Source organism: Meleagris gallopavo, chromosome 3 (assembly GCF_000146605.3).
Source record: "Meleagris gallopavo isolate NT-WF06-2002-E0010 breed Aviagen turkey brand Nicholas breeding stock chromosome 3, Turkey_5.1, whole genome shotgun sequence".
NCBI lineage: Eukaryota > Metazoa > Chordata > Aves > Galliformes > Phasianidae > Meleagris > Meleagris gallopavo.
The window spans coordinates 3,637,202-3,653,666 of record NC_015013.2 but is presented as its reverse complement, the minus strand read 5'-3'; the positions used below and the strand labels follow the sequence as shown (position 1 = coordinate 3,653,666).

At 35.0% G+C, this 16,465-nt stretch overlaps 1 protein-coding gene across 1 annotated transcript in view; it reads left to right on the top strand.

Annotated features, from left to right (window-relative positions):
• The window catches only part of ATP9B (ATPase phospholipid transporting 9B (putative)), a 143,000-nt gene that overhangs the window by 100,815 nt on the left and 25,720 nt on the right, over positions 1–16,465 (top strand). Inside the window, 3 exon segments of the mRNA XM_031552722.1 lie at positions 959–1,101; positions 8,434–8,546; positions 11,848–12,096. Of these exon segments, the coding sequence (XP_031408582.1) occupies positions 959–1,101; positions 8,434–8,546; positions 11,848–12,096 (505 nt within the window).

The following is a 16,465-nucleotide window of genomic DNA, read 5'->3' as shown; positions in this document are numbered from 1 at the left end:
TGACCCTGCACATAGCAGGGGGTTGGAACTGGATGAGCATTGTGGTCCTTTTCAACCAGGTCATGATTCTATGACCTGGTTTTGAATTAGAAAATTTAATTTGGGGCAAGAGCAATGTTATTTGTCTCCGACCAGCGTGAGTGAAGACTTGTATATAATGACTTAGCAACCAGGGCAATTAATTCTTGTGCTTCACAGAAATGAAAGTATTAAAAAATCATGCAGGCACAGGACAAATTGAAACAAAAAATAATTCTTGTGATTGTGTACTACTGTAATTACCAAAATTTGCTACAAGCTAAAATTTCTAGAACAGAGCTACTCAAAGGCTCCTTTTTACTGCTGGCAGTAGCAACTCTGGCACACATGCTGTCACAGGAAGGTAGATTTCGCTGCTTGGGCACTATTCTCATTTTGCAATTGAGAGCCTCCATAATTATGTTTTGGCAAGGACAGAGGCACTGCTGATTAGTTGCAGTGAGAAAAAGTTGACAAATATATCTGTACTTTCCTAAAGGAAAAACAATCATTTAAAAACAGATTTGAAGAGATGTAACAATGGATTTTTTATTTTTACATTTTACATTTTTACAAGTTTGTTCAGTATTGACCAACTTGAATCTGATCCTGTCTATAAAATGTATAACACTCTCATGTGTGTAACTGTAGTAGTATAAGTACAATAATCTCCAAAAAGAGTTGCTTGCTGCCTCATGTATAAGGCATGTTATCAACTTGTTTTGCATTGCAGTATTTTCTAAAAGTCTGGAATGCAACATGAGTTTCTAACGTACTGTGTATTCTACAGATAACAATGATGTTCCAAAATGTTTGCTGCGTATACTTTTAAGACCTTTTTATCAAGAACTCTAAAAACAGTTTTCAGTATTGTTTTTATGGTTTTAAATTTCGCTTTGCCTAATATTCACACTGATTATGGTATACATTTCCTTTGCAGTTTACGTGTGAACTTGGACATGGGTAAGGCAGCCTATGGATGGATGATTATGAAAGATGACAATATTCCTGGAACAGTTGTTCGAACTAGCACCATACCAGAAGAGCTGGGACGATTAGTTTATTTGCTAACAGATAAAACAGGTACATCAGGTTACAATTCTGAAATATGATGGCTTCTATAGAATTTCTAAGCTTTATTCTTTGTCTGATATGTTAACGTAAGAGTAGATTTAGAGTACTGATTTTTATTTTTTCAGTAAAATGTTAAGCATGTGCTTGAGGGTTTTGTTGTAGCAGTGCCCACTAGCTTAGTTAGGCTGTTACTTACCCATGAAAGTCTGTATTTGGTACTTCTCTGTTTTATTCTGATGGGAAAACTCTGGCTGCAGTAACAGGATGTTTGAAGGCATTATTAAGAGTACCATAAATTAACAAGTCTTCTTCTTTGAAAAGACTGAATTAGCACATAGGATGCTCTTTTATTCTGCATCTTACTGCTACTGCAGTATTGTATGATAGTGGCAGTTAATAATGGCTTTCAAGAGGGCAAGTCATTTCCAAAATTCATTTAATAAAATCATCATCTTAAATTACACTAGTTATTCCCATGAAATTAGATGCTGCATGTTTCATAAAGGCCAATTTTAGAGCTGTTGTATGATTTCATCTTCTTAACAATAGTATATTACTACACCTGACCTAGTATACTGAAAGACCCAGTCCCTACTGGGATCAGAAGTATTAGTTTGTTCTGCATTCTATACTGCTGTGACTGGAATTTGTTACAGTCTTACCGTGCTCTTAAGCCTTAGAAATATTGAGAGATTCCTAAAATTTATTTTGGAAAATATCATAATAAGTAGAAAGATCTTTAGCAAATGCATTATTTTTTCTATGTTGTTGTTTTGCTTTTTTGTTTGTTTGGTTTTTGTTGTTTTTTTTAACTGAGCTTCAGCGAATCAGTTCTATTGTTTATTAAAGTAGCTGAGTTGAGCTACCTTTGGAATGAGAGAGTTGTTTCTCAAACAGCTGAAGGAATGTTTTTGCAGTTTCAAATAAAATCTACTTCATCATTGTGAGAAAGTTTCTGGAGAGGTTTGCCTTCTGTTATACAGAAAGCATAATACCCACTTTAAATCTTTCTGCTTGAAATGAGTCCACATTCCCCCTCTTGCTGAGTGGATCCTCTAGTGCATATTTTGAAATGAAACGTATATATAGGCACCCTTGAAAATACATTTTCTTCTTTTTCTATGGATAGCTATGTAACCTTATATGCTGCTGAATGCTGTTCTTCCATTTCTTAAAAGATAAAGACAACTGCCATCTTTCTTAACATGTAGAAAAGTATTCCTAATTATGATGTGGTAATTCTTCAAAGCAAGTGAACAATTCTTTTAGCAAGTTTTATTTCAATCAGCTAATGATTTCTATGCTGTTTGAAACTGCTTGTTGATTTTAATTGCACCCTTTATCGTGATAATTTATGTAACTTTAGGAGCACTGTCTCATCATAGTCTGGAAATATGTAATTTACAGCATATGTTTGGGAAAAGGCAAAAAAAAAAAGTGATGAAGCCTCAAAACAGTGCAGTACATAGTGCTTGGGGTGAATGAATTGTACTTTCTGAGCAAAAACAAGGATCAGCTTTTCTGATACAGAATGCAGTTACCACTTCAATCTAGAGCTATGATTTGTGTATTAGAGTTGTCTGCTTACACTTAGATTGCATTGAAAATTTTAAGAAACTAACAATTCAGTCAACTCTACAGTCCTGAAGTCGTATCATAGAAATGAAGGAGTTACATTCTCACCCTATCTGGTCATCAGTTTATATTCTGAAGCTCAAGGATCACTAAACTGTTCTTTTCCTCAAGGCTTTGGACATACCTACTAACTAGTTTAAAAAAAAAAGGTGCAGCAGCTTTGTCTGATATACTTAACCTAATACAACAGTAACTAAAAATATAACGACTCTGCCATACCAAAAAAAAAAAAAGGATTTTCTATTAACATAAAATTTAGTGGAACTGAATTATTTAAAGAAAAAATACTGCTACATTTATAAAATCTTGAAAGGAAACATTTTGTAGACTTCTTTATAAAAAGAGAAACAGCCCTGCTTTTTGCTTTTTTCAGGCTGCATCGTGCCACTTGCAGTCACATTCTGCAATTCTGTAAGTGAAAATAAGTCTAGAGTCTCATAGACCTGACAAACTTCAGAAAACTAATTGTGGCCTTGCAGACTTCTGCTCTTCCTGAGACCGTGATGCAAAGCATTGCTCTAAATTGTCTAAAATGTCCTGCAATTTTTAAACATTTTAAATGTTGGCAAACATGACACCAGCGTGCACTTTACCTGGGTATATTAATAGCTTTTTTCCTTTCCTTTCCCGAATATATTTGGTCTTACTCTGCATTTTATCATAAACATAAAGCATGCTGCTACTATACTGAACAGATTCTGTGCAGTTAATCCAGAATTGCCATTGCATGATTATACACTGTTCACGAGAGCTGGTTTCGGAGCCTTCTCTCTTGAATTTCCAGTTGATTCTGTACGCTTGCTTGTTGAAAACAGAGGGGAGAGAGCTAATTTTATATCTGTCCATCCATGTGGGTGCTATTATAAAGGACTAAAAGACTCATCCAGTAAGATATATAAACAAATGAAAATTTTCTCAATATTTAAAGGAAATACAGAGAGCGGTCTGCACAAATCTTATACTGCGGTCCAAGCTTCACTGGAAATGATTGAGAATTAGCTGTTGAGTCTAAGGAGCATTGCCTTACTAACATAATTGCAAGGTAGTCCTTTGTATGATTGTAAATTGGGTTTGTGCTTCATCAATAAGCTTTTTGACAAGAAGCGTCCATCACAGTGGCTCTCTCATTTGCCACAGTAGAATAGAAAATGAACTATCCCAATAATTGCATTATAGTTTCCTTATTGTGGGACAAGAAAGCAATGTGGTATAATTAGGTTTGATTGGAGTGCATGTTTCCGGTAAGATCTGAAATTAATGATGTTGCTATAGTGACACATCTGCGGCCACCAGTGCGTGAAACATAAAGTAATTCATTCGACGAGAGAAGACATCTGTTAACTGCAAGGATGCAGAGCATATTGACACTGACCAGAAATACTAGACGTTATGTGATAAATGAACAAATGATGCTGAAACAGGAGGACAGATAATTTGTACTTAATCTGGTGGGAGAACTTTAATCTTCTCACTGGTTGCATTTGACAATGCCATTGTTTAAAGAACAATGCTGCAGAGAACTCATAAATTTTAAAACTTAACTCAGGGTGCAGCCTATTAAAGCAATACATTAATCCCTTTGTTAGGGAGTTTTTATCTTCATGTAGAACAAAGCCATTACTAAAAACACCCACTAAAACAACAGGTTTTTTAGGACTCACATTTTAATTATAGCATCCATTACCCAAAACGCCATGTTGTTTGGACTTGAATCACATATAAGTTTGACAGAAAGGAGTCATCTGTTATGGGGTTGTGTGTGGGGGGGGATGCAGATATAGGGAGGGCTATTTTCCAGTGTTTCCAAGGGTGGCTGGGTACGATATCTTCCCCAGTGTACAAAAAGATTCTAAGTCTGAAAGAAAAAAAAAAAAGAAGATATTTGACAGTATTTCTGAACATTTTTGTCGCTTAGGATTTAGGATGGGAAGCCTCCTGCCATTCGCAACAACTATTCAGCTGGTATTAGTGGGTCCCTGCCTATAGCAGGGGGGCTGGAACTAGTTGATCTTAAAGGTCCCTTCCAACTCCAAACGTTCTATGATTCTATTCAGCTATAACAAATGTGTGCAGTGTTCCAAGCATAGTTATTTACTAGTGCACAGACTTGTATTTGCGTTCAGTAATTAGCATTTTAGTGGGTGTTTGGACCAAATGAGATACTTATCAGATATAATAGTTTAGCAGATGCACAGAGCAATGGGATCTTGATTTTCTGAGAAAACCTAGTTAGGGTATATAGGCATTTTCATTAAATATGCCTATTTGAGTAAAGCACTATTTGAGTAATTATTTCACTAATTATTTCTGAAAATTAATATTTTGAGGTATATTCTATTTTTCTTTTCAACATAAGCTACTACGGAGAGAGGAGTTAAAAAAAATGTGTAGGGAGCTTCAAGACATGCACTCAAGATCATTCTAAGGAATCTTTACTTTGTTGCACAATCATTTACTGAAAATCCATTGTGTATCCAATGAACATGGATATATTCTCTGAAATATTGCTATAATTTGTATGTGATTTAACAGACAGGAGGCAAAAGGCAGGGAGGAAATAGCTACTGCTATTTATGACTTTATCAATGGTACAAGTACTGTTAACTTCTGCTCAGGATAAGCAAATCTCAGCTAATCTCTTTGCCCTCATTCTTAGTGGGCTGCAGGTTATCCTGTGGTTTGGTTTGAGGTTTTATGGTGGTTATGTTTATGGCCTGTTCACAAGTGGAGCAGTTGAGTGAGCAGACATACTCTGTGGATGTTTTTAAGATGAGTTTTTTTCATTTTCTTTTTGTATTCTTACCGTATGTTTTCCAGGGTTTATAGAAGGCATATTTGTCTCCAGATTGTTGCCAACAATTTCTTCATTAAAAGTCTGGATTTCTCTTAAAGTTTCTAAAGAAGTGTTCAAATTTACACTGACATTTTATCTGTTTAAGCAAGTGGCTGAAGTAGAGAACCTATTTTGTGGAAGATTCTTCACTTTCTCAATTTCTGATAAAGTTATTAATTCTTCTACTGTACATATTCTCCTGCTCTTTTATTTTGTCCTTGTAAGACTGTTGGTATTAGTCTCAATTACCATCTAGCAATGTAGGTTCAGAAAGATCTGCATTTACTTCTCCAAAAAAAAAATACTCTATTGCTCTGTTGTGAATCACATCTGTTGCCACTCAGGGAATGATGCCTTCAGGACTTTTTCCTTAGAAATTAATTTCCTCTTTGCCTGCTTTACTCTGTGTTTAATGATACAATTTTAGACTAAAAAAAAAAAACCTGTTGGTTTCATTAAAGAACGTGCTAAATTTTTCTTCAGCAATTGTATGCTAACTTTTTGTCAGGATATTTTCCCTGTGAAATAACTCACAGCATCCCAGAGCAAAGTTTATTAACCTGTTACATTAATAGTAGGTCATACAATGACTAGCATAATTTCTGGAAGCTTTTCTAAAGTAGCTTTGTTTATCTGATAACTCTTTGTAATAGCAGTATCCTGAAAGCATGGTGTCAATAAGTAGGGTTTATTATTATCCTGATGTATATAATAATCCTGAAAGCATTATTAAAAATAGAAAGCTCTCCTATTGTTCATAAGCACTTTTATCACCTTGAGCTTATTTTGGTGTCCTTTTTCATTCCTATGTTGAGCTATATAAGAAAATCTACTTCTAGACGTTTGAAGGACTTACATATTATGGATAAAGTAGTTGTGTTGTTTTGTCAAGGTACTGCTTATTAGATTCGTTCCAGAAGACTAAAATTTAAGAACTTCTGAAGTAGTAACGTTTGATTGGCATTATGAAATATTTTGATTGTGTAACTGGGAATATTTTTGTCCTTTCTGGTGTTCAGTTCATTAGGAGAATGTAGAAATGAAGTCTTAATTTTCATGCACAGGAAGACTTTTAACTTCCATTTTGATTAGTGGAATATTTTTATTTTTAATTTGGGGGACTTATGCATTCATAAGTGCTGCTACCTATGTTTGTCTAACAAAGCCTCAGATCTGTCGTGGCTATTGTTGAAAGCCTTAGGCTAGCCTTGAAAATCCACGAGCAAAAAGTAATTGTTTCTGTGTTTTTTATTCTACTGGTTAGAATTTGGAATAGCAGGTACAGATATTTTTGCAGCTTTCTTTCATCTGCCATAGATGTTTCCTATCACTGTAGCTGCTAAAATGGAAGGATGTTGACCTTAAGTAGTGTATAAGATTCAAAAATTAAATCAGGGTTGCTAGTGTTTAAGTCTTTATGTGCTGTTGACTCTCATCATTTTTCCTGAACCTCCATCATTGGTTCACAGTTCTTTTAAGATAGAAAAATCCATGCTTTTCAGCTCAAAAGCTTTTCTCCTCTGCTGAGGTGGGAGGGAATTACACAAATTCTTCCATCTATCTACAGTTCTCTCACTAGGCAAGATTTGGATTTGAACTGATTCAGTGATGTCAGAAGAAATAATCTCTCCATATAATAATCATAGGGCCAATTTTGTTTCCTCTCAATTTTCCCAAGCAGCAGTTACAGAACTAGTGGGAAACAGGTTTGACTGCTGTCTCAGCTTTTGAGTAGCATTTAGTTTCACAGCTCCTGGGGAGCATTTATTTTAATTCAAAGGCTTGGCAAAGCTAAGGGCAGCGAGAAGATTTTAGCCTTCCTGGAAAGTAACAAACACTATGCAAATTTTATTGCAAGAAATTTCCAAATAACATTATTGAACAAAGTGAATATTTAAGCTTTTTGTTTTGGTTATGGGGTTTTTTTCTAAATTGAGATTTTAGTTCCTCATGTTTGCAAGGGGAAACTTCCATGCCAAACTGGAGCACGCTGTCATATGCTCTCTGTTAGAAATATTGTAGAAGCTTCAAGAATGGCGCTCTAGTCTCGTGCGTATGTTTGTTTTTATCCTTAGAATGTAGTCATGTTTGTTTTTTTGGAGTACCCAAAGCTTTGTGCTAATTAATTTTACTTTCTTTGAGTATCGATAGAATAAATTTTTAAGAAGGATCATTATCAGAATTGTCTTCCTCAAGCATCCCATGGGAAGCCAGGCAGCAGTGTCCTTGTTGCCTCATGGGCTTCATCATGGAAGTCTGAAGCTCCAGTCCTCAGTTAGAGCTTTTCCAAATGCAGCAGTGTGATGTGTTGGCTGAGGTAGATGCAAGGTGCCAAGCTGTGACTTGTGTAGTTTCTCACAAATGGGGATTGAGTTCTGAGAACACTGATTTCATCCATTCTGGCTTGTTCTGCTTGAAGGCCAAATAAGTCAAATTTGGAAGTGATGTTAGTCTTTAATGACTTGTTCTAGATAACATTGAGCATGCCTGTTTGCCAGCATATCTCATTTTGTACGTAAGGTGCTGGATTTTTGTATGTTTGTGTTTCAGGGTTTTTTTTCCTTTTTAGTATTTCTGATGGTATAAAATTGCATTGCTGCTTGAGAGTCACTGCATTTTCTGTGTTTTTACTGAGAAAATATCTTCATCTGTTTCTATGTTTAGTTCTGTTGGCAGAATCAGCTTGAAGATTGAACCAGGGATTTCTTCAGTGTTCTATGACTAACACTGATCTTTCTTCACAGACATCTTTATTAATGAAACTGATGCTAACTCACAATTTGCTCTTTTCCAAAAAAAAAGTTTGTTTTTTTCTTCTAGCCTTCTAGATATCTTTTTTTGCTGCTTTGTAAAGCACTTCTTCTTTATTACAGGAACACTCACACAGAATGAAATGATATTTAAGCGCCTCCACCTTGGTACCGTGTCCTATGGAACAGATACAATGGATGAAATTCAGAGTCATATTATAAACTCTTACTCACAGGTATCTCATTTATAATTTTTTTACATTTCATATTGAGATTTTTGTACAGCATTGAAACACTGATCATGTCAAGAAATTTGAGATGCTAGGGATGTTCTTCCATTTGCAGATATCTCTTAACAGATATGATGAAAGGGGAAGATATATGTTGTTCTCTCTTGATTCTGAAGTTCCTCACAGCATAAAGGACTTTACTTTTCTAGTCCTCAGTAGGACTGTGTGTTAACTTGTCTGCGCAGTGTACTTTCTCTTCTGCCAAATCATCTCAGAGTAAGCTGTTCATTATTGAGACTGCAAATTACGAGTAAATACCCAGAACACAGCAAACAGTAATTACATCTTTGAAGATATATTCATCAGGAATTGACAGTGAAAACCACATTAATTTGCATAACAAAAAAGTAAAAAAATAGACATCAACATAAAACATAGGATGGCATAATTTTCCTAAAAGGGTATTTTGAATGTTTTAAAAACATTTGTTTAAAGATAAGATTGGAAACAGTGTAAAATGAGAGAGAAAATTGAGAACTCTCTACTTGTTCAGAAGAAAGTGTTCATGGTGTTCCTTTAGTATATGAGTACTTGGTCTGGGAAGAGATTTATGACTCCTTGTCTATCTGTGGGTAAGCTGTGGGATGGACGTTTGAATTCTGCCAATATCACTTGCATCTCCCAATCTGGCCTTCTGCAAACCTCTCTAAGGACTTGATTCCAGGATAAAGAACATGACTGACTGACCCAATTAAGTTTGTAGACTGACGTCCTTATCTGTGTGCTGAATTTTTTGTGTCAAAGTACTGGAGAATGAACAACTGGCTAAAATCTTTAGTTGTGTGGTCTTTTTGAGTTATAGTTTCCTTCTCATTTGTTTGTGGGCTTTGTTGTTGTTGTTGTTTGTTCGTTTTTAGTGTTTTTGAAAGTTTGACACCAATCTGGACTCAGTACTGTGTAGCTTTTGGGAAAAAGAAGCAGAAAGGAAAGCAAAGACAAAACAATGAATATTTGTTGTTAGTCTCTAGTAACTTGAATTTCTCTACTTCACATCTAAACAAATCAAGAGATCCACTTCTTAGATTTATCCAAGAAAAAGGAATTCATTTCAGCTTAATTCTTATAAATACATCCATAAATAGAGGCAACAAGAAGCCTGAGATCTGAGATGTGAAGATCGGATAACCAGATTTTGTTCAGGATGGGTTACTGAAAGTAATTACTACCTGACAATGATTATAAAAATCATCTGACCATCATTTTCTTACAGTAGATTGCTTGAATATTCACTGTATCAACTGTATCAACTGATAAGCTTCAGCACACGTACATAGGACTGAGTCTGAAGACAAAGTGCCAGTCGTCTTCTAGAGGATGCATATTCATTAACACTCTTCTCATTTTTTAATGTTAAATATTCCATCCAAAAAGAATTGCTTTTTTTTTTTTTTTTTTGTTCAATTCCTATTTGCTTAAAGGTTTTACTAGTTCATTGTAAAATTTAATGAGTGGTACCCGTGCTTAATTAAGATTTAATTACTGTAGCAGATTTGGCATTGGAATTTTTAAAGGAAGCAAAAAGCAAAGCTTTTTTCCCCTCAGTAATTGTTGGAAAGAATTTCCCAAATCTAGGTTTGCTTTTCAATGATGAAAAGAACTTTCTTGGAACTTTTTTTTTCTTTTCTTTTTTTTTTTCCCAGCTTTTATGTAACACTACTTAATGTCTAAATAATGCTTTAATTACGTGTGTTGCTAACAACCATTTAAAACAGAAAAATGAAGGAGTTTCTTTAACAAAACCAGCAACTATTAAACAATTGTTTCAATCTCAAAACTGTGGTGAGGTTTTTATTTAATCTGTGGTAATAGAAGCTGCCAGTTAGCTAGGCAGCGATTCTTGTGTGACATTGATTTTATCCCTTGTTTGTGTTCTGTTTTATTATTACAGTGGACCTACTAGACTATTGTCATCTTAATGTAACACACAAATCTATTATAACCTGATTATATTTCCCCACTGGAAGCATTTTGTGATAGAGGGCATAATCTTTAATGGAATTTGTGTGAAATTAAATTATACAAGCATCAATAAACATAACATAATTCAGAAGGAGTAAATCAGCTTAATTTATTTGAGGCTGTAATGGCATCAGCGTTAGCAGAATGCAAATGCAGAGGTTTAAAGCAGAAGCTGAAAAGCAGTGCCAGATGAGCAGAAAGTTAAACCCTTTATTAGACAGCACTGTAATTTGATGGGCAGAATGTTCACGGTTCAGCAGACAGCAGTCAGGAGGAAAAAACCACATGGTTTCTGGAGAGGTTTTCTGAGTTACCCCGGAGTGAACAGAAGACTTTTCTACTATTACAGATAGATATATTTCATATGCTGATTTCAGAAACAAAGCCAGTTACTTTCAGTGAATTATACAGTGCTATCTTAAAAGACAAATTCAGTCAGGGGCTACACCATTTCTGAAGGACAGTTTTAGGTGGTGCTAGTTTGGCAGTTTTCCAGCAATAATATCCTTAAATATTTGTCAGACTATCGTTTAGCAACATCTTTTTATTAAATGATTACACTCTGCTAAGAACAAAAAAAATTCCAACCTGCAGCAGAAGCAGCTACTCTACTAACTGCATTGATTTACAATAGTGTAGAAATTAAATAGATCTTGAATTAAATCAGCAATATTTTTTAATTAGTCCAAAGTGTTATACTTAATAATACCTGCTTTTGTTCTGTTGTTCCATAGTAATGTAGAGCTCTTTAAAATACCAAAGATGTCATTGAAGATTTAAAGAAGGTGTTTTTTCCGATGTTAAATTATGGGATCTGTGTTTCCAATCTCAGAATGTACATAGATGACAAGATAAAGAAGAAAAAATAAATAAATCTTTAAAAATTCCTCCTTTGCAGAACCTCTTGTTCTGGTATTTTTAAACTCATTAATTGGTTGCTGACTTCAGTACTTCTTTAAAAATAATGCATGGGATGTGAAGTGTCCATGTCAGTCTATTCACCTTTTCCATTGGATACTTGTTTTAACTTCATGTTTCTCTGTTATCTGCTGCTTGAAATCTAAATATAAAGGTGAGATGATGAACTTCCAGTCACTTATTAGTTCTAGAGAAAAGTAGATGGAAGTTTTTATAAGTCAAAAAAAGAGTGAGTTATATGAAATAAATAGCTGCTTCCTCACAGTTTTTCACCCTTTGTAAAAAAGAAGAAACCAGGTGTATACTAGTATTTATTTTTTGTTCCAATTTTTGAACTCTGTTTTACTGTTCATTGTGTTGGGTCTTAAAGGTTCACTCTCAGAGTAGTGGAAACAGTACAAGTTCAACACCCTCTAGGAAACCTCAGTCTTCTGCGCCCAAAGTCCGCAAGAGCGTCAGCAGCCGCATACACGAAGCAGTGAAGGCCATTGCACTGTGCCACAATGTCACCCCAGTGTACGAATCTCGTGCTGGTGTGTCTGGAGAAACAGAATATGCAGAGGTGGATCAGGACTTCAGTGATGAAAATCGAGCTTACCAGGCTTCCAGCCCTGATGAGGTTAGTATGCAAGAGCAAAAATAATCTTCTCCCCCTAGAGAGGATTAACTAAGTTAAAAAGAATGGAACTGTGAAATATGTGGCTTGCTCTGAAAGTAATGCCTCCTCTTTCTTTCTGCGGAAACTACAGCCAGTAGAAAGAGCACAATAACACTGTTTGATAGGGCAAATTCTCAACTACAAAACACTGTTTTTCAACATAGTCACCACCATTAGCCAATTCATGATTCATGCAGATGAGCTGATCAAGACAGTCTTCATTCTGTGGGGACAGCTGTGCGTGGCCATCCAGAACATAGTTCGTCTTTCGTGTTGCTGTCACCACTCCTGAAGCACACTACCCACTGCCTCACTGTGCCAACATCCACTGTTTGGTCTCCATGAAAGCTCAGCAAGCATTGATGAATGAATGGATTCCCCTTGGATGCAGTTTTTCCCACAAGAATTAAGGAAGAATTAAATGGCACATATTTTCTTCATACAGATTTCCATGTCAGATGCTATTTTGTCAGACCCTATGCTGCCATTTATGGCATGGTAACAGAATACTGATGTGAAGGTTCAGCCTCTACTGTCATACCACCAATGTCTGCCTCCGACATAGTGGGACAATATAATAAAACAGGAGGCGTTACTTTCAGAACAGCTCTTATGCAACTGTTTTGGAGGAAGCATTTCTTTGAACTTAACTGTGGTCTGGTTTCATTTCTTTTCTTGTTGTAGGGTAGATCTAGAGTTGTATTAAGGCTTTTTCAGTTATTTGACTAAGGCTTCTCTGAAATCAGTGCTTTGAGATCGATCAATGCTGCATTGTAATTAAAGTTATTAGGTTTATTCTGAAAACATTAGTCCATGCATAGATTATAGTACAAATACACATGAGGGAATATGAAAATCAGCTTTGAATGATGGACAACCAAGTACATTAGCTAGTGACATTACCAATTAGTTAATTATAAAGATTCATAACTGGAAGAAAGCCTGAACCTCAAATATTCTTGTAGAAAATTTCTTGAGCTTCACCCTAGGCAGCTGCATAATTTCTGGGTTCAGTCAAAATTCCATGAAGTTTAAAACAAATTTAATACCCGTTTTTCAGTAAAACATGCATTTTACTTGCAATGAAATCCAAATTTTCAACATCCCACTGCTTTAATTCAATCTAAGTTACTGTCCTGAAAAGTCCTGTTTCAGAATCTGAAATGGTGGTTGCCTTAGATTTAATCCAGAAAGGTCTTACGAGAGAGCAGCAAAGCTCGAGTTTCAAGATACTGCAATGTAAGCATAAAAATTATTATAGTCCACTCACAAAAAATATGTGTGCACTCTTGGAAATAGAGTACTCAGAGTTCACTTTGCCTCTGAAAGTGTACAGATTGAAGTAGCATTGTTCTGAAGAAATTCTAGCTGTGCCTGATGGTTGAATGTATTGTTAGTGATGTAGTCACTAACAATGCTAGTAACTTAATCAATATAAGTTTTTTGTAAGATGTGAAGAAGATGGTGTGTACATGAAAGCTTGTGTATTCTTCTGACTTTTCAAGTTGATGTAGTACAAGGTAGTATTTCTTCCATAAATGTCATCTTGGCCTGTTCCTCTTGGTGTACAGCTTGTTTGCATGGCTAGCTTATCAATCATATCACCATACATAATATTATCAAGATATTATCAATTCAAAATGCAAACTATTTGATAAAAGTAACAAGTTTATAATGAGTACTTTCAGTAATGCAAGCCGTAAGATGAAGTCCGTCTTTATGCAGAAGAAGCTGGAATTGCATGTATGCCAGGTGCTACAAACACAGTTCATAGTGTCACGGAATTACAAAATACAGAGAAGTGACTGGTTCTCAGTGACCTAAATAGTGGCAGTTAGGACATCCACTTTAAAAATAAACTGTAGGTAGGACCTGAGAAACTTCTCTCTGGCTCAGATCTAAACTCTACGATGCCAAATGTGGTGCTATATTATACCAGTTGATCTGCATTTTGACTTGAGAATCTTGCAAGAGCATTTGTTCACTCCAGAGATATATTGACAGTATAATCTGTTACTGTAGTTGTGTGATGTTTTACTTACATTTGTGACCATGTACAAATTTTCATGTGTGTATTTAGGTAATCATAGTTGCTAAATGCGTTAGTGTAATGAGCTTGCAAGGTAAATATAATACAGGATGTGATGACAGCTAAAGAGTAAATAAACTGCTTTAATAGCCAGTGATATATTCCTAAAGCAGATGAAGAGATGTGCAATTGACAGAGATTTAGGTTTTTTTCATGCACTTGCTTTTCTCTACATCTGTGCTTCTGTGTATTCAGTCAGTTGTTTGGTATCTGAAAATATTACCTCAAATATCAGTTCTCCTCCTATATTTGCTAAAGAAAACATCTACAAGACTGGAAAATTATGCAGGTGCTGCGCTAGGAAGACAGTAGAGAATTTGACCTTGGAAAAAGGAAAGAAAATCTGATAGAGTGTTTAGATGACAGATACAGAAATCAGGGTAAAAAGCAAAGTGGGGAAGAAAGACACCAATAAAGAAACCGTTTAAGAGTTTTAAGAGAATGCACAGGTATTTTTAACAATGATTTTTTATCATCTCAACTCACAAATTTAAGCTATATGCAACTTAAATGATAAATTGGGAACGTGGTTTAGAACTGACAGCATTACATTTCCTGTGTTTTTCTAATATAATGTTAGAAACTGCTAAAATTATATTGAACAACTGTAGTTTAATACAATTAGAAATTGATAGTAAGTGGAGTCATATTAAACAATGAAGCTACAGAAAGCATTTAAATAGCATAAAAATTGCATCATGACAGCAAAAAGACTAAGAGTTGAAAGACTAGCAGGTCTTTATCATAATTTTTTAAAGAGTCCTATTGATGCAGTGTTTGCAAATCACTGGAGCCTAAGGAAAATAATGCAAATGGTTCATTATTTAGCTTATTGAACTTTACTGCAGTTAGGTTGACGGATGATGCCAATGTTTCCCAATCACCAAAGTACCATTTTAAAAGCATTTTTTATTGAATAAAGTGCTTTGAATATTGCACCCTGGAGCTTTATTTAGGGAAATGGTTCAATTGATGTTTTCTGTTTAACCTCATCACTGACCTATCACAACATATTTGGTTAATAAGCAACATTATCATTTAATAGACTTAAACAGTTTTATGCATTGTACTTCCTCAACGTTACAACTTTATTCTCCAATTTTTTGTTAATGGAACTGGCTTGGTTGCAGTCTTTTGAAAGATCTTATCTGCACAATTGTCTCTTGTTTATATAATATTGCATGTTATCGTGGTAGCATATAAAGACCAGAGAATAATGTGTAAGTATGAACTATTCTTCCATGTAAAAGAGTATAAGAAGCACTTCAGCATTGTATGGACACAAAATACAGTTAATGAAACGTCTTGAATTCATTTGAAATTCTTTGCATCTACGTATGTTTACATCCATATGGAGATAAAATATAACTAAAAGAAGGTATGCACATTTAGAAGTAGGTACATTCATCATAAAAGATGTATTTCTCTTTTGCTAGAGCAACCTGAGATAAGTAACTGATTTCGTATTCATAATGTGAACCCTACTTATGCCAGGCTCTTTGTTTCTTATGATAAGTGATCAATATTTCATTTTCTCTGAAAGAGTGGAAACTTTCATTTGTCTGTCATTTGTCCTCTACAGCTGTAGCATAGCAAACAATAAATATTCACTTAGAACTTGCTGAAAAAAATAAAAATGTCTTTTACTCAACAATCATAGATGCCTGTTCAGCTCATCTGTAGAAGACCAGCTACCCTAATGTAATGAACAATCATAAAAGGATATAATCTAAGTAGGTAAAGCAATGGAGTTCGAAGGTCACAGACCAAAGCAATTCAGGGGCATGCTATGAACAGGAGCCTTTGAAGACCTTTGCTCCCCTTTGGTCAGAAAAGATTGATCAGCCACGATTTTTAATGACTGCTTACTCTCATAAACCAGCTATTTATTGGTTATACTTCGTCCTGCACCAATGTATTTTCAAGCATTTTCAATCCAGCATTTTGAATATTTAAATACTACCTTAAAATGTGGTCAGTTATTTAGTTCCAACATTTCTGTCCAAAGTCAAGAGAGCTTCTAAAATTAATTACAATGATACGTGGGCAATCATTTAAAAACAGACAGGGAAATGATACGCCCTTAGTGAAGCAGCTTTTGTGTTTACAAAATTGAAGCTGTAATGTATGAGGCATGTTGTATTGTTTAATTCATTTTATTGTGTGTGCTTATTGAAGCAAGACTAATTGTGTTGTTTTGTCAATGTATTGTGAAAAGCAAATCACTCAGTAGCATAAAAC